Here is a 21,382-nt window from a genome sequence, read left to right on the forward strand (position 1 = left end):
TTCACAAATCCTTGACTCCTTCTGGCCAGTCACTGTTTCTTTCTTTCTTTCTTTTTTTAAGAGAGAGAGAGAATTTTAATATTTATTTTTTAGTTTTCGGCGGACACAACATCTTTATTTATATGTGGTGCTGAGGATCGAACCCAGGCCGCACGCAAGCCAGGCGAGCGCCCTACCACTTGAGCCACATTCCCAGCCTAGTCTGTTTCTTTTACTTTAACTTTATAAATATAGAAAATATTCCACTTATATTCTTCCCCTTAACTCTGCATTTTTATTTAGATATTTATACCAAACTTCTGTATATATCAAAGGTCAAATATTTAAATGATTTAAGAGTGTTCTATGAAGCTTGTTATGGAGAAAAAAAAAGATTTTTTTTTTCTGCTAACCAGCATTTTTTTTGGGGGGGGAATGGTGTTTATCTCCACATATAATCTAGGTAGCAAGTTAATAATTGTAACTTTTTTTTTTTTTTAAGTCTCTGAGACATTTTTATTTCCAATCAAAATTTCTAGATCGGGGTTGGTGGGGCTGTAGTTCTGTGGCCGAGTGCTTGTGTAACATATGTGAAGCACTGGGTTCAATCTTTAGTACCACCTAAAAATAAACAAACAAAATAAAGGTGTTCTGTCCATTTACAACTACAAAAAAAAAAAAAATTAAAATAAATAAATAAATTTTCAGATCAGAGAAATAGTCTCCTTTAGGCCAATCCAGGACACAGTTATATTGAAGGTCAAAAACTCTTCTATGTGTATCATTATATTGCTTCAAATACATAAACAATGTTTAGGACAATCGACTATTTAATAGTAATCAAAATTTTTTCTCAACTTCTATGATTTCTCTCTTTTTAAAAAAATTTATTTGTTCTTTTTAGTAGAGTGTAGAGTATATTTTGACATAATATACATGCATAGAGTATAACTTCCTATTCTTGTGGTTGTACATGATGTGGAGTTACACTGGTCATGTATTCATATATGAACATAGGAAAGTTATGTCTGATTCATTGTACTATCTTTCCTATGCCCATCTCCTCTCCCTTCCCTTCATTCCCCTTGTCTAATCCAATGAACTTCTATTCTTCCCTCCACTCCCAGTTTAATTCTTTCTTTTGGGTTATTTTTAGTTATACATGAAGGTAGAGTATATTTTGAAATATTATACATCCATGGAGTATAACTTCCTATTTTTGTGGTTATGCATGATTTGGAGCTACACTGGTCGTGAATTCATATATGATCATAGGAGATTTATGTCTGAATCCATCTACTGTCTTTCCCATTCCTATCCCCCATTCCCACAGTCTAATCCGGTGAACCTCCCCTGCCCCCCGCCCCCACATTTGTGAGTCAGCATCCGCATATCAGAGAGAACATTTGGCCTTTGGTTTTTTGGGATTGGCCTACTTCACTTAGCTTGATAGCCTCCAGTTCTATCCATTTATGAGCAAATTGCATTTGCTCATAAATGGATAGAACTGGAGCCTATCTTCTTTATTGCTAATAGTCCATTGTGTATATGTACCGCATTTTCTTTATCCATTCTTCTATTGAAGGGCACCTAGGTTGGTTCCATAGCTTAGCTATTTTGAATTGAGCTACTGTGAACACTGATGTCGCTGATCACAATAGTGTGCTGATTTTAAGTTCTTTGTGTTTATGCCGAGAAGTGGGATAACTGGGTCAGATGGTGGTTCTGTTCCAAGTTTTCTGAGGAAACTTCATACTGTTTTCCAGGGTGGTTGCACCAGTTTGCAATCCCACCAGCAATGTATAAGTATACCTTTTCCTCCACATCCTTGCCAATATTTATTGTTACTTGTATTATAGATAATAGCCATTCTGACTGGAGTGAGATGAAATCTCGGTGTAGTTTAAATTTGCATTTCTCTAATTGCTAGTGATGTTGAACATTTTTTCCATACATTTGTTGATCATTCATATTTATTCTTCTGTGAAGTGTCTGTTTGGTTCCTTTGCCCTTTTGTTGACTGGGTTATTTGGGTTTTTTTGGTGTTAAGTTGCATTCTTTTTCTTTTCTTTTTTTTTTTTTTTGTCCTTGTTTGTGACATTACAGTCCATAAACCTGGGCCTTATCCTCGATGCTTTCTGCTTGATCACTCACAGGTTGTCTGTCACAATCCTCAGTGATCTTACTCTGTTTTCTGATTTGTTGCATACTGCCTTATTTAGGGCTTTATTATATGTAGATTAATGAAGTAGTTTTCTTATTGGTGTTTCTAATTCTTCTCCATTGATTCTGTCCTTCCTGTGGATGCCATAGACAGCTCTACTTCCAGGGTAATGATCAGCTTGCTTGGCCTGGCACATAGGCCTACTATCCTACCGCCCTCCCTGTGACATTGTCTCCTGAAATTTCTCCTCCACATTGCTTTATTTCTAGCCAGACCAATCTCTTTCGGTTCTTTAAACACATTCATGGTTTTGCCCATTTTGTAGACTTTTTTCTTCTCATGCTTCATGTAGCAAATTCTATTCCATTGAGATTCATTTTTAGGGCTGGGATTGTGTCTCAGTGGTAGAGCACTCGCCTAGCATGCGCAAGGCCCTGGGTTCGATCCTCAGCACCACGTAAAAATAAATAAACAAAATAAAGGTATTGTGTACAATTAAATAATATAATAATTAAAATAATAATAATAAAAAAGATCCATTTTTAGTTATACCTGTTGCAGAAAAAACTTTTTTTGTTCAATTTTGAATTGTGTAATTTTTTTATGAGCATCTTTGTATTTTCTTTATTATTTAGATTTTTTTTTTTAACTTTTGGTACCAGAGATTGAACCCAAGGGTGTTTAACCACTGAGCAACATCCCCAGCCCTGTTTTTTAAAAATATTTTTATTAGTTGTTGATGGACCTTTATTTATTTATATGCAGTGCTGACAGTCGAACCCAGTGCCTCACACATGCTAGGCAAGCACTCTACCACTGAGCCGCAACCCCAGCAACCCCAGCCCTATTTTTATATTTATTTAGAGACAAGATCTCACTGAGTTACTTAGGAACTCCCAAAATTGCTGAGGCTGGCTTTGAACTCACAGTCCTCCTGCCTCAGTCACCCAAGCCACTGGGATTACCTCACCCTGCTAGAATGTTTTTTTTTTTTTTTTTTGGTCTTCTTGCTTGACTGTCCCCACCAGCCTGCAAGTGAGCTCCTTGAGTATGAATTGCTTCTCTTTTTGTATGCTCAGGTTGTGGCACAGGGTTTGGCACATAGAAGGCACTCACTATATGTGGAATACATGGTGCTTCTTGTCAGAGGTTTAAATTCAGTTTTCCTTTCCATTTACTCTTAAAACAGGGCTGCCACAGTCTTTTTTCTTCTTTCCCTTCCCTTCTATTGCCCTTCACACAATCATTTACATAAAAGGAAGCTTTCATGTGTCCAAGATGACAGTTAAGATTGTGTTATTGCAGCTGCTAAGCAGGAGCAAATCTCATGTAAGATATTCTGACCATGTGTTTCCTTGACCTTAACTTTTTCCCCCCTTCCTGGTATCTGGAATGGAGATTGTCAGGTGGGAAAGATCAAGTAATTATATAATCATTATTAGTTATAGATGAGTTTAATTTGAAATGCAGAAACATTCAGCATATGCTACTGGTGTGTGTGCGTGTGTACTTGATACCCACCCCATGCCCCAGCCTGACAGAGGGTGATATTTCTGGAAGGAATATAACTCATGCTTTATTTATACTCAGTTTTATAAGAAGACCAAACAGCTGCCAGTACTGGTAAAGTGCTGTGAGGAGATCCAGCCCCATCAGTGGAAGCCACCTGTAGAGAGGGAAGAACACCGGCTCCCATTCTGGTTAAAGGTACAGTTCTCCTTCTCAAAGTCTGTAGAGGGCTACTTTAAGGTTCTAATACTTGAGTCATAAAACTAGGACTTAAGAAATCTTCCTCGTTCACCCTTCCTTCCTTTCCTCCCTTCCTCCAGCTGATTTTATAGCCTTTTTCAAATAACAGATTTTCTAAAGGAAACTCAGAGAAGAGGTATGTAGAATGTATGATTAGAATGAGGTCATCCTAGAAATTTGATATGCAGAAAAACCCTTCTTCTTCAAGTTATTTTGAAACTGTTTGAAAGGTTCCTAAAATGAAGAAAGCCCTGTTTTTCTCACCAAATTCTGACATGTGCTTGATCAGAGTATTCTTGTTTCCAATAGGCCAGTCTGCCATCTATCCAGGATGAACTGCGGCACATGGCTGATCGTGCTAGAGAGCTAGGAACTGTGACTGGAACCACTGAGATCAAAGCAGAACAAGACCTTGAAAAAGCCAGATCAGGGTTGGGAAGTGAAACTCAGTACCCACTGCTGTTGCCCAAGGGTGTAGTACTGAAACTGAAGCCAGTTGCTGACCGTCTTTCCAGGAAGGCTTGGAGACAGAAGCGATCATCGGTCTTAAAGCCCCTCTTGATCCGACCCAGCCCCTCTCTCCAGCCTAGTTTCAACCCTGGGAAAACACCAGCCAGGTCAACTCAATGCGAAGCCCCTCCAAGCAAAATGGTTGTTCGCTTCCCTCACCTTATCCAGCCAGCCACTGTCTTACAGCCAGTTTCAGGTGTCCCTACACTGGGGGTCACTGGGGACGACAGTTTTGAGTCTCCTGTAGCAATGTCTACGGTTCCCCCTAAGGCTAGGACTGGCTTCCCTCTGTCTGAGCCACAGACCTTGCTCTCCTCTGCCCCTGTGCCCAAAGTAATGCTGCCTGCACTTGCCCCTTCTAAGTTTCGAAAGCCATGTGTGAGACGGAAACCCTCAAGAAGAAAGGGGACCAAGGCCTCTCCCTGTCTGAAAACTGCCCACCTCATCCACCCTGCACCTGTTATCTTTACTGTTCCTGCCACCACTGTGAAGGTGGTGAGCCTTACCAGTGGCTGTAATGTAATCCAGCCTGTCAATGCAGCTGTGGCCCCAAGCCCCCAGACCATTCCTATCACCACCCTCCTGGTCAACCCTACTTCCTTTTCCTGTCCATTGAACCAGCCTCTTGTGGCCTCCTCCATCTCACCCTTAATTGTTTCTGGCAATTCTGTGAATCTTCCTGTACCATCCACCCCTGAAGATAAGGCCCAAAGGAATGTGGACATTGCTTGTCCTTTGACTGAAAGGAAAAATGTCTTTCAAACCCTAGAACCCAAATTAGAACCCCAGGAACTAGCTCCTTTGTGTACTGCTGTCTTCCCCAAGGAGGAGCACAGCCCAGGGCCAATGCCAGCAGATGGAGAAAGCCAGGAGGCACTGTTGGAGAACAGTGCCTATCGCTGGACTCTTGTGAAAACAGAGGAGGGGAGGCAGGCTCTGGAGCCAGTGCCTCAAGGCTTCCAGGAATCTCTAAAGTCTCCGTGTGAGGATTTAAAGACAATCATCAAGATGGAACCTGAAGACCCTGGGGAGGAGATCTCCAGTAGGTCCACTGAGCAGGACATTTGTAATGAAATCAAAGAAGAGCAGCTTTTGGAATTGGACACTGGTTCCCTAAGGGAAGAGTTGAGTGATGCTAGAGAGGTGAAGAAACAGGCGGGCCAGCAGGAAGAGGAGGAGAGGAGACAGTCAGCTCAACCCCCTGCCACTTGGCAAGCGCCTACTGCCCAGGGAAACACCGGGGGAGACATGAACAAAGGGTCTCCAAAGAATGTGCCCTCCTCCATGGACCCTGACATGGTGCTAAGCAGTCCCCCAGGGAAGCCTGAAGACTCATCCAGTGTTGATGGCCACTCAGTGGGGACCCCAGCTGGGCCAGAAACGGGGGGAGAGAAGGATGGGCCAGAGGAAGAGGAAGAAGAAGACTTTGATGACCTCACCCAAGATGAGGAAGACGAGATGTCATCGGCTTCTGAGGAATCTGTGCTTTCTGTCCCTGAACTACAAGTAAGAGCCAGGGAATACTTTTAAAAGATTTGGGGACTCAGTAGTATGTTTAATTTATTGACATGCCATCTGCTTGCTTATTCTTATCTACAGATAGTTCCAAATCGGTTTGTATTTGGCTTTTGAATGTAGGACATAGTTTTGGGATTGAGGTTGAGGGAAAGGGTAGAATTTCACTCATGATGTTTGAGCTAAACTCATTAAAACATTAAATATAATCACTTGAGCACACTTAAATCCCTAGCATTTAAAGCCCTGGGTTTGACCTCCAACAATACAGAAGAGAAGGGAGAAAATAAATTAAAAACAAGTGTGGATGGTGGCAAAGGAAAACTTATCTTAAGGGAATAGAGAACCCTTTCAAAAGGCACATTCTTTTTCTCTCCTCTTCTCTCAGGCCCATTTCCTAACCCAGGGAGTAGTGGGCCCATTGATTAACCTCAGACTCTCCTGAGACAGCTCTATGCTTCAGCATTTGGGAGCTACCAGGAGCCCTTATAAATACTCTTTTGGGGGATGGCAGGAAACAATGGAGAAGCTGACTTGGCTGGCGTCTGAAAGGCGCATGAGTCAGGAGTGTGAGTCTGAGGAAGAGAACTCCCAGGAGGAGAACTCTGAGCAGGAAGAAGAGGAGGAAGAAGAAGCTGAAGGAATGGAAAATCTACAGAAAGAGGATGAGATGACTGATGAAGCAGTTGGAGATGCTGCTGAGAAGCCCCCTTCCACCTTGGCCTCCCCAAAGACTGCTCCAGAAGTGGAGACCAGCAGAACCCCACCAGGTGAGAGTGGCAGGCCTGTGCCTAGAGTCAGGTCTCACTGGGCCTCATTGTGAGGGTGTGCAGAGTGGGTTGCTTACAAATCAGCTGGATGATTCTAGAGGAAATCGGAATCTTTCCTGTAGCCTCCCTTCCCCCAAACAGATGTTTAATGTGGTACCTTTGCAGAAAAGAGATGATTAGAAAATTTTGATTCTCATCAGCCGCAGGGTTTGTAATAGTTTGTTCTAAGTTTTCATACTGTTTCTTCCCTCGTTTATCATGGATGAGGCAAAGAGCTGTGTTTGTATCAGAAAACACTGCTTGTTTCCTCATCAAGTCTCTTGGGAGCCCAGCATAAAGCCACACTTACTTTTAGACTTCCTTTCTCAAGATGTGGCTTGCCAGGTGTGGTGGCACATAATTGTAATCCCAGCTGCTGAGGAGGCTGAGGCAGGGGGATCAAAGCTTGAGGACATCCTGGGCAACTTAATGAGATCCCATCTCAAAATAAAAAGGTCTGGAATGTAGCTCAGTGGTAGAGCACCCTTCATTCCCCACTACCACAAAAGCAAAAAAACCAAAAATACAAAAAAAAAAAAAAAACCAAAACCCTGAAATTCCTCTCCTTATTGTCCTAGTTAACCCACTTCTGCTGGAGCCTCTGCATGGAGCCGACTTGATAGAGGCCAACTTGCCTCTCCTACCACTTCCCTGCCACTCTTTTCCCAAGTTGCTCTGTGACATTGACTAGGATTGGAGAGGGGGCACATGTGGTAGATGGGAGGAGCAGAGGTTGCAGGGACCAAGAAACAATCCTTTTCATATGTACTCCAAGGAGAAAGCATCAAAGCTGCTGGAAAGGCCCGGAGCAATCATCGAGCTCGCAACAAGCGAGGAAGTCGGGCTCGGGCCAGCAAGGACACCTCCAAGCTGCTGTTGCTCTACGATGAGGACATTCTTGAGCGGGATCCACTGAGGGAGCAGAAGGACTTGGCCTTTGCCCAGGCTTATCTGACTAGGGTAGGCAAATGCTGCTTCTGTTACTGTTAATCCCTATGAATGTGGTTTCTTCTCCTTTAAGGGAGATGCTTTATTTATTTATTTATTTTTTGTGTTTTTTGGTACTGGGGATTTTACCTGGGGTGCTTAACCACTAAGCCACATCCCACCTCTTCTTGTTTTTGTTTTTAAATTTAGAGACAATCTTATAAGTTGCTTAGGGCTTCTCTAAGTTACTGAGGCTGCTTTGAACTTGTGATCTTCCTCCCTCAGCTGCCTGAGCTTCTGGGATTACAAGGTGTGTGCCACCTTGCCTGGCAAGGGAGATGTTTTAAAAATGAAGTTTGAGGGGCTGGGGTTGTGGCTCAGTGCAAGAGTACTTGCCTAGCATGTGTGAGGCACTGGGTTTGATCCCTGGCACCACATTAAAAAAAAAAAATAATAATAATAATAAAATCAGGTTATTGTATCCATCTACAACTAAAAAAAAAAAACATTAAAAAAAATGAAAAATGAAGTCTGGGGTTGAGGGTATAACTCAGTGGTAGAGCACTCACCTAGCATACACAAAGCCCTGGGTTCTATCCCCAGTATTGCAAAGAAGAAAAAAGGTGTTTTTTTTGTTTTTGTTTTTAAAAACTGTATAGCTGGCACTGTCTGTCTTTGCCTTAGCTTGCGTGGAACTACCAAAAGAGGTCTTGTGAGAGAGCCAAAGGCACAGAGCTTAGTGTGAGTTGATGATTAACACCAAAAATAATCCCCTTTTGTGCAGATTTTGAGGGGGGGAGTGATACCTTATCATCAGTAGAACATTGTGTCTTTACTATCTATGGAGTAATAAAAACCTTCACTGAGCCCTTTGGCCTGAGGAAAAAAGACAGCTGGTACACTGGCCAGAGAGCAGATTTCAGGGAAGTACCTTGGTCTTCAGATGGGAGCCCACCTGTGTTTAGTTGTGCCTTAGTAGCTCTCTTTCAGTAACTAGCTGGTTCCTTTATCCTTCCAGCAAAGGAAGGTAGTAGCAGCATAGTTGAGGCTTTTTCCTATCTCCCAGTGGTCAACCAACATTTCAAATGTATGTATTATGTGCCCTCAGATGACACTATGCTGAAATACGAAACACTCCTTTTCTATATCATTATGGGACCAAAATCAGGAAGAAGAACTTAGAGCCTAGAGAAAAGCATTATCGGTTTTGAAGTCAGGGTTCTGGCCTCTGGAAATGAAGGTTCTCCTGTTGCCCACTATCAGAAAAAGAACTCTACCCTGCTCATTTCTCTGTGTCTTCTATTAACCATCAGATCTGAAAACGTGTTCAGGGCCTTGCTTCTGAAGGATACTTCTTGGAGCTCTTTTATTATGACCTCTCTTTCTCCCTTGTATCCTTACTTCTTCTTGGGGCCCAAGGAAAGGGTGCTCATGATTGGAAGTCTCCCTGTGTAGGTACGAGAAGCCCTACAGCATATCCCTGGCAAGTATGAAGACTTTCTTCAAGTCATCTATGAATTTGAGTCGAGCACCCAGAGGCAGACTGCTGTGGATCTCTACAAAAGCTTGCAAATTCTGCTCCAAGACTGGCCTCAACTGTTGAAGGACTTTGCTGCTTTCCTGTTGCCTGAGCAAGCTTTGGCCTGTGGATTAGTAAGTTGATGGGCAGAAACAGTACACAGGACTCATAAGTCAGAGTGACTGGGGTCGGATGAAGTCAAGTAAGACTGTCCCAGTCTCTTGACTGCTTCCAGACAGGCCTATCCCTTGCCCCTTGCCCATTTCCTCTTGCCCCTTGCCCCTCTCTTCGGGAGATGCTCTCTCCAACCCCATTCTTACATTTTCTTTACTTGGGAAATGAGAGCATTTTACTTTGAGTTGCCAGTGGAGACCTTAGGTAAGTCATGTGCTCTCTGCTCCTCACAGTTGTATAACAGGCATTCTTTTAATAAATGTTTATGGAATGTCAGGCAAAGTTTCAGGTGCTATGAATATAGCGTTTTTAAAAAAAAATCCCTGCCCTCATGGAGCTTACATTTTCATGGGGAAACTCAGGTGATAATATGTACAATATATAAATTTTGCTACATCTATGTTATGAAAATAAAATGAATATAGACGGGCGCTGTGGCACATGCCTGTAATCCCAGTGGCTCGGGAGGCTGAAGCAGGAGGATCACAAGTTCAAAGCCAGCCTCAGCAAAAGCGAGTCTCTAAGCAACTTAGAGAGACCCTGTCTCTGAATAAAATACAAAATGGTGCTGAGGGTGTGGCTCAGTGGTTGAATACCCCTGAGTTCAATCCCCAGTACCAACAACAACAAAAAAAAGCAGTGAAGGGCTGGGGATGTGGCTCAAGCGGTAGCACGCTCGCCTGGCATGCGTGCGGCCTGGGTTCGATCCTCAGTACCACATACAAACAAAGATGTTGTGTCCGCCGAAAACTAAATAATAAATATTAAAAAAAAAAAAAGCAGTGAATAGAATTTAGAATATAATGGTTTATAGAAAACTAAAGAAAAGGGGACAAGTGAGTTGTAAGTAAAGGGAATGGGCTATGTTGGCAAGGCCCCTGCAGTAAGATGATATTTGCAATGTTGACAAATAAGCATGAGGGATATTCTCGTAGCCCTGGGCTTTTTTTCATAAGGGTGACAATAGGAATAAAGGGAATATGAGGGCATTCTGATAGTCTTATGGCAGCTAAATGACATTGGAGTGATCATATAATGTTCATCTTCTCTTCTGGCATTATTGTGAGGATCAGATGAACACATATGCTAAAATTCTTTGTAAATTGTGAAGTACCATGTGAGAGTGTGTGTTTGATTTCACAACCCATAAAATAATAAACAACTTGAGACATGCACATCTCTTGAATCTTTCATTCACATCTTAGTTTTCTTAAGTTGGTAGATGCCAGGGGCCCAAGGTAGTTGGGTGTTAGAATTTATTAGAGTCCTGTCATCCCCTAAGCCTGCAGGTCATTGCTCTTAGTTCTCATCCATAGGGCCCTCAAGTCCTGTTCTAGATGTGTGGGTGACTCCTCTCTTGCCCTCCTTCCACTTTGGTAGTTTGAGGAGCAGCAGGCTTTTGAGAAGAGTCGCAAGTTCCTTCGGCAGCTGGAGATTTGCTTTGCAGAGAACCCTTCCCATCACCAGAAGATCATCAAGGTCCTCCAGGGCTGTGCAGACTGTCTTCCTCAGGAGATCACTGAGGTATTCCTTCCTGTCCTGTTTCCTTACTATCGTCATTTGGACCTCAGGCCCTTCCCTTTTCTTTCTCCTTAACCTGTACCATATCCTTTTGCCCCTGGAGTACCAGGGATTCCTGGAGATGAAGAAGGTAGGGGTTTCTTAGGTTTACTTAAAGCATAAAGCATAAGGACAGAGAGGCTGGCCACTCAAATCCAGAGCCTGACTGACCCTCAGGGGTTCAGGCGTGCTTTCAGTGCTCCGGAAGGGATGTTCAAGGAAGGAATGTGTGACTAACACTCCTCTCCTGTGGGTGAGCAAGCAGAGAGAAGTTTGACAATTCTTACTTATCAAAGAGAGGCCTCCATGTGTCTAGGAAAGCAGAATGTAGGAGTGGAGAGAGTGGTTTGAAGGGTGGTCTGGGGAGGCTCTGGAGACCCATCTTTGCCTCTACAATTTTCCTCAGCTCAAGACACAGATGTGGCAGCTCCTCAAGGGCCACGACCACTTACAGGATGAGTTCTCTGTCTTCTTTGACCATCTGCGCCCAGCAGCTAGCCGGATGGGTGACTTTGAAGAGATCAACTGGACTGAGGAGAAAGAGTATGAGGTACAGGCCCTGAGGCTGCCCTAGGGGTGTGAAGGGGAATGAGGGGGTTACTTGGCGCCACCTTCAGGAGGGAAATCAGCCTAGAGTCTGCACTCAGTGGCGCCAAATTCTCCTTAGTTTGATGGCTTTGAAGAGGTGGCATTGCCTGACGTGGAAGAGGAAGAAGAACCTCCCAAGATACCCTCAGCCTCCAAGAACAAGAGAAGAAAAGAAGTTGGGGTTCAAAATCATGATAAGGTACACCAGGCTCTAAGAAATAGTTTTTTAAATCCATGATTTTTTTTTGTTTTGTTTTAATTATTGTATGTCTTTTACTTTTTCTTGGGGAGAAACTGATTCTTAGTAGCTAAGTGATGTTGGATGACTTATTTAACCTGTATTTCAGTTTCTTCATCGTGAATTGGGATAATAATGATACTTATGTCTTGGATTTATTAAGTAGAGAGTATATAGTTCCGGGAGCCTTCAATATGTACAAAGTGCTCTCTCAAGGGACTTGGAAGGGGCAGGGAACTCAAGGCACAGGGAGTCAGAAACAAAGATGAGATCATATCTCACAGTGGAGCTCTCCAGGGACTGCCTCAAAATCTGTTTGACTTATATGTGTCTCGAAACATCTGGACAATTGGGATATGTGTCTTTGGGTCACTTAGAGGTTGTTTCAGGGATTCATAATAGGCTTCAATCCAGGTTGGGCATTGATTTTCTCAGGCAATGTAATGAGATGGTGTGTTATGAAAGAGAAAGGGGAGGAGGTAGTGGGAAGGGACCTCTTCAGATGGCTCACAGCCCAGCTTCCTCTTATAGTACTGAAAATACATGATTGCTAATCAAGCCCAGGTATCTCCTAGGAGACTGAGTGGACAGATGGGGCCAAGGACTGTTCCTGTTCCTGCCATGAAGGAGGCCCTGATTCCAAGCTTAAGAAGAGCAAGAGGAGAAATTGTAGCCACTGTAGCACTAAGGTGAGGAAGGTACCAGGGTGTTAGGACTCAGGGTATCGAGAGACATCAGGGCAACTCTGGGACATGCTTTCTGAGGTATTGCTTGCTACCACAAACTTGAACCTTCTTGATTTCTTAAAACATATAACATCTACAAATAACAAGCAGTATACACATAAGTGTACATACGTAAAATAAATAGAATCTTTTAGAAATACATGATGGATCTTGTTTGTTTTTTTTTTTTTTTTTGTAGAGGGACACACAATGTCTTTGTTTATTACTTTATTTTTTTATGTGGTGCTAAGGATTGAACCGGTGCCTCATACAAGTACTCTACCGCTGAGCTAGAGCCCCAGCTCCTGGATTTTGCATTCTAAAGAGAATTCTGTAAGGCAAGCTTTTGGAATTGGAAAAGAAAAAAGTCACAGTTCGAATATTTCCTTCTTATTTTTTAATGAAATAAACCAGGAATGTAGATTCTTAAGGTCATTCTGGTTCTTTAGAGTTGGTTGGCAGCAAAAAGGCAACCCAAGAGAGGGAGTGACGGGTGGAACCCCACACTGTACTCCGAGCCATTTAAATGTCTCTGGAGCCTGTACATATTTGTTGACTTGCTAAGCAGCGGGACAGGGCTTCTTTTTGGTGGGTCCTCGAGACATAGGAGGTTTGGATACGCTTGACCAGAAAGCCATCCCTGCAGGTCTGTGACAGCAAATCCTACAAGAGCAAGGAGCTCCACGAGTTGGTGGGCAGCAGCCCCCACCGAGAGGCCAGTCCTATGCCTGGTGCTAAGGAAGCAGGGCAGGGCATGGATGTGGTGGAAGAGGAAGTCCCCGAGGAGCAGGAGAGCACTGAAGCAACCCAGAGCAGGACTGGCAGGACCACCAGGAAGGGAGAGGCGTCCATTCCAGGTGAGTGATCTCACTGCTGGCCCTTCTCCCCTTAGTTCTGTTTCATTCTCATAATTCAAGCAGGAACCTCTGAGCCTGGATGAGGAGCAGAATTTCCAGGAGTGGACATAGCCTCTCTCTCCCTGGTAGACCGACGGAACTCTACTGCTACTCTGCCTGCATTTTCTCTTCTAAGGCTTTCTTTCTCTTGGAGAATCAAGAGTGCTGTTGAGTCCACATGCTACAGCATTCTCTTTCTGTGTTTAATTCTGATGCCCTTGCCCTTATATACAAATCCTTTCTACTTATATTCTAATGGCTGGATCCTTATCAGCTTGGTATCCTTATGTCAGTGACTTTACCCCTCACCTGCAACCCACTCTTTCCAGTGGAAACCTTATCACAGTAGCTCACCACAATGTCTCTCTGGTAGTTTTCAGGCCCTGGGTGCATCCTGATCCTGTCCGTAGCCTCAGATATTTTTAATTTTCCTCCAAAGCAGGATTATTAGCGGGAAGCAGTTTTTCATCCCCTCAAGAAGAAGTGACCCTTACACAACAGCTTCTGGACGGCCCACCATCTTGCTCACCAGAGTCTCCTCAGCTTCCCCTACAAACTGGAGCTGTACTGCACCCTGGGAGGAAGAACCAGGCTGGGCCTGACATTCTTTCCTGCCCCAGTGCACATTCTGGACTTCAGAATGAAGGGAAAGGCCAAAAGGTGGTGGGTGACTCAGAGGATTCCATGCTGGTTTGGGATGCACCAGAAACTGAAAAATTGCCTACTGCTGCTGAGACCCATGCTTCCTTCCTGAGTCCTGTTTCCTCAAGGACCAGAGATGTAGGGAGAAGACATGTGTCTGGGAAACCAGATACTCAAGAGAGCTGGAAGCCCTCAAGTAGAGCTGAGGTGAAGACAGCAAACCGGATGTCTCCCGTCCCTGAATCTTCATCAGGAATTGACACCTCAAAGGCTTCTCCTGAAGCCCCAGGAGGGGTTTTGGCTAAAGACAGTGGAATACAGGGCAGGGGTCCAGAGTGGGAGCAGCAGCCAAAAGCCACAGAAGCTACAGTTTGTGCCAACAACAGCAAGGTCAGCTCCACTGGGGAGAAGGTTGTCCTATGGACAAGGTAGGTGAGGATATAGGAAGTATTTGAGAAGAGTATAGAACACATCTATGAGGCTCTACAGGATTAATCCTGTTTGTGTGGGTTACAGGGAAGCTGATCGTGTGATTCTCACCATGTGCCAGGAACAAGGAGCACAGCCACAGACCTTTAGCATCATCTCTCAGCAGCTGGGAAATAAGACCCCTGCTGAGGTAAGTGTGAGAGAGAGTGTGTGTGTGTGTGAAGGTGGGGATGTTCTGTTTGAGCCTCAAGCCCAGAGGAACCAAGAAGGTATGGCAAGGAGGGGAAGGGGTACCAACTGGAGAGACAAGGGCTTTGTTAAGGGTGACCTCAGGGCCTGACTTCTTGGGTGGTGGTGATTCTAGAAAAGAAAGGGCATTGGATTCAGAGGTAGAATCTGGTTTCCATTACTAGTTGTTTTGGGGAGTATAACTTTGGGGAAATATTTAGTCCCTGGAGTTTCCTTATGTAGAAGGAGGACATAGTTCTCACAACCTTACTGTGTAAACAAATACAAAAGTTTTAAAAATTGGTACCTGGAGCTTGATAATATCACAATGTTACCAACTGGGAACAGTGAACGCAGCCCTTCTCCTGTGCCAGGTTGCCCACCGTTTCCGAGAACTCATGCAGCTCTTCCACACGGCCTGTGAGGCCAGCTCTGAGGATGAGGACGATGCGACCAGCACCAGCAACACGGACCAACTATCTGATCATGGGGACTTGTTCTCTGAGGAGGATGCAGATGAGTGAGACTCTGGGGACACGTGGATTTATCACATAGGACCAGCCCAGCAGGCCCCTGCACTCCAGGAGAGGCTGCTTATACTTTGCTTGTGCTGTCCGGAACTAGAGAGCAGAGCTGAGGACACGGACACACCAAGGCTGGAGCAGGGCCTTGGAGCTCCACATCCTGGGCCTCATTCAGGATCTTTCATGAAGAACTTATAAATCCACTCTGTAAATAGCATCAAGGGACAGTGGGGCTTACTCGACAGTTTTCTTTTTCTGATGGTACATATTTATTGTTCTGTGATCTACTCACAGTGTTTCCAAGTGTAATAAATGCCTGTGTCGTGTTGCCAGTCCCAAGACACTAAGCTCCTCTGCCTGAGGACACTGGGCTCTTAAATTCAGCAGCTTTTATTGCCAACTAGCTCTGACCCTCCCCCCACCCTGCCCGGGAACTCTAGTCCATGAGGCCACCGCCATCCTGGTAGCACTGGGCCAGACTGTGGAGCTCCTGCAGCAACTCCTCCATCTCATCCTGTTCCACCCCAGCATCCAAGAAGCTGGCCCAGCGTCGCAGGTCCAGTTTGGTGAGCTCTGTGGCCAAGCCTCCCAGGGTCTGGTGCAAGGACGAAGAGGAGCACAGAGCCCCAAACACTGGGATGCTGTGCACTGCTGTGGAGGGAGAGAGGAGTGAGACCAAATGGATCATATTCTTTCCTGGGACTCTCATGTCTATAGGGAAGTCTGGGCACTTGAAAGACTTGACTGTAAAGCACACTCGGTGAATTTTGTTTGCTGTCCCCCTTAGTATATCAGTACTCCCGAGGAAGAACACTTCTCAGGAGCCCTAGGGCAATAAAGAAATGTTTTAACTGTGAACATTTTAAGCACTCTTAATCCAGGAAGGGAGAGTAAAACTGCTCCCACACTTGATATCTTAGGTTTCTTCACCTCCTACGTACCTGTGCCCCTGGGGGGACCATCCAGAACCATACCCTGCTGGCTGAGGCTTGAGAAGAGGTAGGGGTAAGGAGGAGCCACCCTGCAGGGAGTCAGCAGCAGATGGGAAGAACTGGGGACAGAGAATGGCAGTTCGGTGAGCAAGAAGTCAGGGGAGGGTGGAGGTCCTTGAGGAGGGCAGAGCAAGCATCATACTGACCTTGTGACTCTAGGCTGCTGCTGATGTAAATATTGAGCCAAGACTTCTTCTCCAGTGGTACACGCATGGAGAGGAGAAGGCAGAGGTGTCCCTGGGGTGAGCTGACTATCAGAACAAAGCCAAAACCACCTTTAGTCTGTGGCTGCTTAATAAGAACTAAGAATTCTTGGATACAATCAGCTGGATCAGGTTGTTCATTCTTTTTTTTTTTTAAAGTAAGGGGGGTGGGAGGAAGCAATGTCATTAGAATGCCTGGATATTAGGGAGAAGAGGACATAAACAAAAACCTGACGAGGGCTCCTAAGGACCAACAGTGCTCACCTGGTATGGCACGCTCTGTCTATACCTCTCAGTACCACTGACTGAGCAAAGCAGCGTGTTCCCGAGGGGTTCCCACATGCAGACAGTGGGGTCCATGGGGTGGCTCCTCCGAGCTGCACCAAGGCATCAGGGAGGGACTGGCCTGGAACCAAGGGGAAGGGGATGACTGCTCCTGCTGTCACCACCTAAAGAGCAGGAGGAGATAAGATTACAGATCTTTTTCTCAGTGCTGACCCAAGCCCCACACAGAGCTTCATACCTTTTTCCCAGAGAAGGTCAGCATATTAGCCAGGTGGACCATGGAAACTGGAGATGAACGGAGTCGATAAGGAACAGTGACTGTGTCCAGTGCTGTGGCCAGAATGGCACTACAGTGGAAGGGCAGAGTGGCCTACAAAGAGGATACAAGAGGAGCACTTAAGCCTTTGGGACCTGGAAAAGGATGTGTGGAGGTAGGGCATTAATGACAGAGAGGTCCAGAGAGTGAAGCAAGGGTGTGCTTGGCCCAAGAGTGGACAAGCACAAGACAGATCTAAGAGGCCACATCACAGCTGAGTTCAAGCTAAGTTTAAGAAGAGACCTCCTAACAGAGGCTTCTTTGGGGAACATGAGGGTCAGCTGTAGTCAGAACAAGCATTGAGCCTTACATCATAATGCAGGTGAGGGAAGTTGACAGGTGGCTGGGGTCGCAGGCCCAGGCTCCCACCCAAGGATAAGGGGCAGACGAAAGAGCTGTAAGCAGTCAGGTGCACCAGTCCGAATGCTGTGTTCAACAGGCGATAGATGTTTTTCTGAGGCTCCTGGTGAAATGAGGGGTGTGCATCAGGCAACTTTCTCAATGGCGACTTTTCTCTTGTTGCTCCTCCCCACTGTGACTTCTTTTTCTCCCATGTTCTACTCACCCCAAGACTGCAGGAACCAGGGATCAGGCCCCAGGTTATTATTCCCCGCCCTGAATACTCGTCTTGTAGCAACTCAGCAGCCTTGGCACCTACCCCAGAGAAACCATCATGCAGGTCACACAGGATCTGGAAGCCCTGGAGAGAAGCAAAGGATCAAAGGCAGTAGAGAACAGGATGAGAAGAATTTCTCCTTGCTGTCCACCTTGCCCACAGCTACCTGCAAGTAGTCACATTCCTCTACGTAGAAGTGCAGTCTGTCCTCCAGCTCTTCCAGATACCTGGGTTCCTTCAGGACACTCTCCCCTTGGCCAAAAGCCTCCAGCCGACCTGTTTCCCTGCCATAAACGAATAGGAGGCAAGACTTCCAATCCTCTCCCCACTCCAACTCCCAGATCTCTTGTTTTGGGGAAAGATGGCCTCAAAGAATCTTATCCCCAGCATTGGTGGTGGGTAAGCCTCTTGCCTCACAGCCTCTGAGGTCCCCATACCCATCATGGTTGTACTTCTGAATCATACAGATGCTCCGGGGATGGAGATGGACTCTGAGGAAGTCTGACCAGACTCTGACACTGCTCTCTAGTGGTTTTGGAATTGCAGCAGTGGTGACTGGTGGCGGACCTGAAGAAAAAGCCGGAGAGATGTACCTTTGCCATGTTCCTTCTCTGCTTAGGTCCCCATCTGTACTGCGAAAATCTAATATCTGCAGAATTCTCACCTTTGCCATTAGGGATGGATTTGACCCTCCAGAAACCATCACTACTCCGCACTCCCTGGCACAGGTGAGAAAAATCTATATTTAGTTTCAGATAGTTTAGAAGCAAAGGCTGATTTATATTCCCTGAGCATGTTGGCCATCCCTGCAGCCTCCTCCTGTTTAGGTTGAAACAATCCTTAGGAAAAGATGTGCTTTTTCTCAAAATACCATTCTAAGGCATTTAAGGTGATTAAAATCCTCTTTTCTCTACCCCAGTGGAGGCACTCTGGTTGTAGCATGGGGTGAAAAGGTTCAGGATAGAGGCCCTCACCTCTGCACTCAGAAGGTCCTGGAGATGAGGGTTTTGGGGATAGACTTCCTCTTTGTGTGTGGTAAGCTTCCCATGCCTTGAAAAGATTTCAAGATTAATCAAAGAAACTCATTGTGATGAGAGCTCTAGCTTTCTGTGCACATGCCTGATTCCACCCCTCTCCATACATTAGGTACATACCAAGCTACTGCTGCGTCTAGCTGTTTGTCCCAGTAGAGTCCACCTTCCTCTTTTAGGGAGTTCAGACTGCCTGTACAGAGAGAATAAGCAATGCTTGGTCAAATCCTAGGGCATCCTCTCTCTTCCCAGGGAAGGGGTAATCTTGATCTCCTGACAACCTGCTGTCAACATCCCTCCTGCACTGGCTTTCCAGGCTTTCTTAGGTGCACATTTGCACGGGTGGGTGGGGAGCTGGTTTAGGAGAATTCCTCTTTCTGATCCCGGCTTAATCAGTAGATGTGGTACTTGGAGAAAAAAAAAAAAAAAAAAAATTCCAATAGTCATACAGGAGTGTGGCATTTCTTAACACCTGTCTCCAGGCAAGCAGTCTATTCTACAGATGGCTCTTTGAGCAAAGTTTTGCCTTCCTGCGTACCTCTGGTGTTAGAATACTCATTTCTAGTCCTTCAACCTACAATGGTTAGAGGTCATTTTGGGGGTGGGTTGGGGTGGGAGGTGGATCCTTGGGATTGAACCCAGAGGCGCTTTAACACTGAGCTACATCCCTAGTTCTTTTTTGACAGAGGGTCTCACTAAGTTGTTGAGGTTGGTCTCACACTTGCGATCCTCCTGCTTCAGCCTCTCTAGTAGATGGAATTACAGGCGTGAACCACCACGCCTAACTATAGAGTTTTAATTTAAGAGAGGGGATGCTAGAGACTCCGGACGCGAAATGGAAACACTTGAGCACTGGCCGACCCCTGACACCGTCTCACCCTTCAGATCCATGAGGATGAGTCGCGGCGTGTACGTTTCCTGGCCATGCAGCGTCTGGCCCGTCCGGTACAGGACGTCAGGGCACAGTTCTCCCAGGGACTCCTTGGCGCTGGTTCCTCGGCCCAGCGCAGCATCCTGGGGGAGGCAGAAGGGAGGACTGCACTTAGAGGAGGCGAGCGGCGCAGGCCGCACGTCAGGACTGTGGATCCCCAAGGATTTCGCCGGGACAGCCACTAGGAGACCTCACCTGCTGGTTCCACCAGTGCGCTCCCACGAAACCCGCAAAATGTCCCAACTGCAGCGTAAGCACCTCTCCGGCCCCGCCCGCCATGCCTCCCCACTCCACTCGGTCCCACCGCCCCTGCCAGTCCGCTCGCTGCTCCTAGCCGATTGGCTCCACAGGCCTGTGGGCGTGGCCTCGTCCTCTGCATCCTATTGGTCCACAAACACGTCCCTTGCCATTGGGTAAATGACTTCGAGACCCTGCCCATCATTCCCGCCCCTCTTCGTTGACGTGGTCCAGTCCCGCTTTCCCGTAGTTGCCCCGCGGCCCCGCGACCGCAGGCTGGGCCGGAAGTCGTGCGCCGCGTCGCCATGCTGCGGACTTTTTTTTTTTTGGATCTTGGGGATTCGACCCGGGATGTTCCACCATGAGCTACATCCCATCTCCGGACCTTTTTATTTTTAAATTTGAGAGAGGGTCTCGCTAAACTGCTGAAGCTGGTCTCGAACTTCTGATGCTCCTGCCTGAGTCGCCGTGATTACAGGCCTGCGCGTCATCGAGCGTTCTTCGACGGTTTTCTTCGCGCCTCATCTGGCGCCACCAATGACTAGGGTCACAAAGGTTCTCACCTCTTGTCCCATCACACTTATGCCAGCTAATAAATAACTCCACAGACAACACAAAGCCCTGTGAGAGCCGGCGCGTGGCGCACGCCTGTAATCGCAGCAGCTCGGGAGGCTGAGGCAGGAGGATCAGGAGTTCAAAGCCAGCCTCTGCCGCTTAGCGAGGCCCTACGCAACTCAGCGAGACCCTGTCTCCCTGTCTCTAAATTAAATCTCCAAATGAAATATTTTTAAAAGGCTGGGGACGTAGCTCAGCGGTTGGGTTGCCGCCCCCCTACCCCCCACGAAAACACCTTGCCAGGAAACAAGCTCCTTTAAATCCTCCCACACACTCCTTCCAAAGTCAGCCTTACTGGATTTTAACCCAGGGGACTGGTCTAGCTAGGACATTAGGTAACAGAGTATGTGTTCTTTCTGTCAATATCGTTTATGAAATTCATCCGTATTCCATCACGTATCTACTTCATTTTCATTGCTGCAGACTAGTCCGTTGTATGAATATATCACAAATGATTTTTTGTATTTATATACATCCCCAGCCCTTTTTATTTTGAGATAGAGACTTGCTAAATTGCTGAGGCTGGCTATGAACATGTGATCTTCTTGCCTCAGCCTCCAGAAATGCTGAAACTACAGGTGTTTGCAATGACGCCCGGCCCAGCCCTTTTTATTTTGAGACGGGATCTTCCCTAGGTTCTCCAGCTGGTCAATGAACTTTACCACTGAGCCACATCGCCAGCCCTTTTTTATATTTTATTTCAAGACAGGGCCTCACCGAATTGCTCAGGGCCTTGCTAAATTTCTGAGGCTGACTTTGAACTGGTGATCCTTCTGCCTGATCTGTCTGCTGATGCCCTGCTTAAAAAGGTACCTTACATCCCTAAATCTACATAATTAGACTAAGAAAGCTTGGGGGAGGAGGAAAATAAGTGTTAGGAGTGACCAGGAAAAAAAAAAAAAAAAGACAGCTAAAAATGGTAGATTTAAATTTTTAAATTGCATTTATCAAATTAAGAATTTATTCAGGTGCTTATCATC

At 45.8% G+C, this 21,382-nt stretch overlaps 2 protein-coding genes across 19 annotated transcripts in view; one reads left to right on the forward strand and one right to left on the reverse strand.

Annotated features, from left to right (window-relative positions):
* Window positions 1-16,034, forward strand: part of Gon4l (gon-4 like) — an 84,827-nt gene extending 68,793 nt beyond the window's left edge. For 8 of the 10 annotated variants that reach the window (XM_046422013.2, XM_046422011.2, XM_046422009.2 and 5 more), the window contains 13 exons: window positions 3,734-3,850; window positions 4,202-5,908; window positions 6,432-6,687; window positions 7,502-7,686; window positions 9,109-9,306; window positions 10,727-10,870; window positions 11,313-11,456; window positions 11,574-11,693; window positions 12,308-12,421; window positions 13,104-13,314; window positions 13,793-14,423; window positions 14,512-14,614; window positions 15,027-16,034. In XM_046422013.2, the coding sequence (XP_046277969.1) occupies window positions 3,734-3,850; window positions 4,202-5,908; window positions 6,432-6,687; window positions 7,502-7,686; window positions 9,109-9,306; window positions 10,727-10,870; window positions 11,313-11,456; window positions 11,574-11,693; window positions 12,308-12,421; window positions 13,104-13,314; window positions 13,793-14,423; window positions 14,512-14,614; window positions 15,027-15,176 (4,080 nt within the window). In that variant the 3' untranslated portion in view covers window positions 15,177-16,034. The remainder of the gene's footprint in view (window positions 1-3,733; window positions 3,851-4,201; window positions 5,909-6,431; window positions 6,688-7,501; window positions 7,687-9,108; window positions 9,307-10,726; window positions 10,871-11,312; window positions 11,457-11,573; window positions 11,694-12,307; window positions 12,422-13,103; window positions 13,315-13,792; window positions 14,424-14,511; window positions 14,615-15,026) is intronic. The other 2 variants (XM_046422014.2, XM_046422018.2) reach the window with 1 other exon arrangement.
* Msto1 (misato mitochondrial distribution and morphology regulator 1) lies at window positions 15,422-19,870 on the reverse strand. 9 transcript variants are annotated; one of them, XM_046422022.2, is made up of 15 exons: window positions 19,746-19,870; window positions 19,498-19,633; window positions 18,901-19,026; window positions 18,743-18,812; window positions 18,563-18,638; window positions 18,253-18,307; window positions 18,026-18,155; window positions 17,755-17,872; window positions 17,538-17,672; window positions 17,283-17,435; window positions 16,895-17,026; window positions 16,636-16,820; window positions 16,315-16,419; window positions 16,151-16,227; window positions 15,422-15,824 (listed from the first exon to the last, which is right to left on the reverse strand). In XM_046422022.2, exons 1-15 carry the CDS (start codon window positions 19,827-19,829, stop codon window positions 15,613-15,615), a joined length of 1,794 nt encoding a protein of 597 aa, XP_046277978.1. In that variant the 5' UTR covers window positions 19,830-19,870; the 3' UTR covers window positions 15,422-15,612. The 9 variants fall into 9 exon arrangements, with proteins under 9 accessions (XP_046277978.1, XP_046277977.1, XP_046277976.1 ...); XM_046422021.2 differs by having other exon boundaries at window positions 15,422-15,827; XM_046422020.2 differs by having other exon boundaries at window positions 16,118-16,227.
* Window positions 19,871-21,382: the final 1,512 nt, after the last annotated feature.

Source organism: Marmota monax, unplaced genomic scaffold (assembly GCF_021218885.2).
Source record: "Marmota monax isolate L192 unplaced genomic scaffold, Marmota_monax_Labrador192_F-V1.1 WCK01_AAM20220418_F8-fsc00108, whole genome shotgun sequence".
In the NCBI taxonomy this organism is placed as follows: Eukaryota; Metazoa; Chordata; class Mammalia; order Rodentia; family Sciuridae; genus Marmota; species Marmota monax.

Bases quoted from the DNA above. Each gene is read 5' to 3' on its own strand.
- Msto1 (XM_046422019.2), bottom strand. From the start codon at position 19,829: ATGGCGGGCGGGGCCGGAGAGGTGCTTACGCTGCAGTTGGGACATTTT. The intron at 19,634-19,745 runs GTGAGGTCTCCT...TGCCTCCCCCAG, and splicing joins CGCACTGGTGGAACCAGCAG to GATGCTGCGCTGGGCCGAGG. The intron at 16,420-16,635 runs GTGAGCACTGTT...TTGTTCTGATAG, and splicing joins GACAGAGCGTGCCATACCAG to TCAGCTCACCCCAGGGACAC.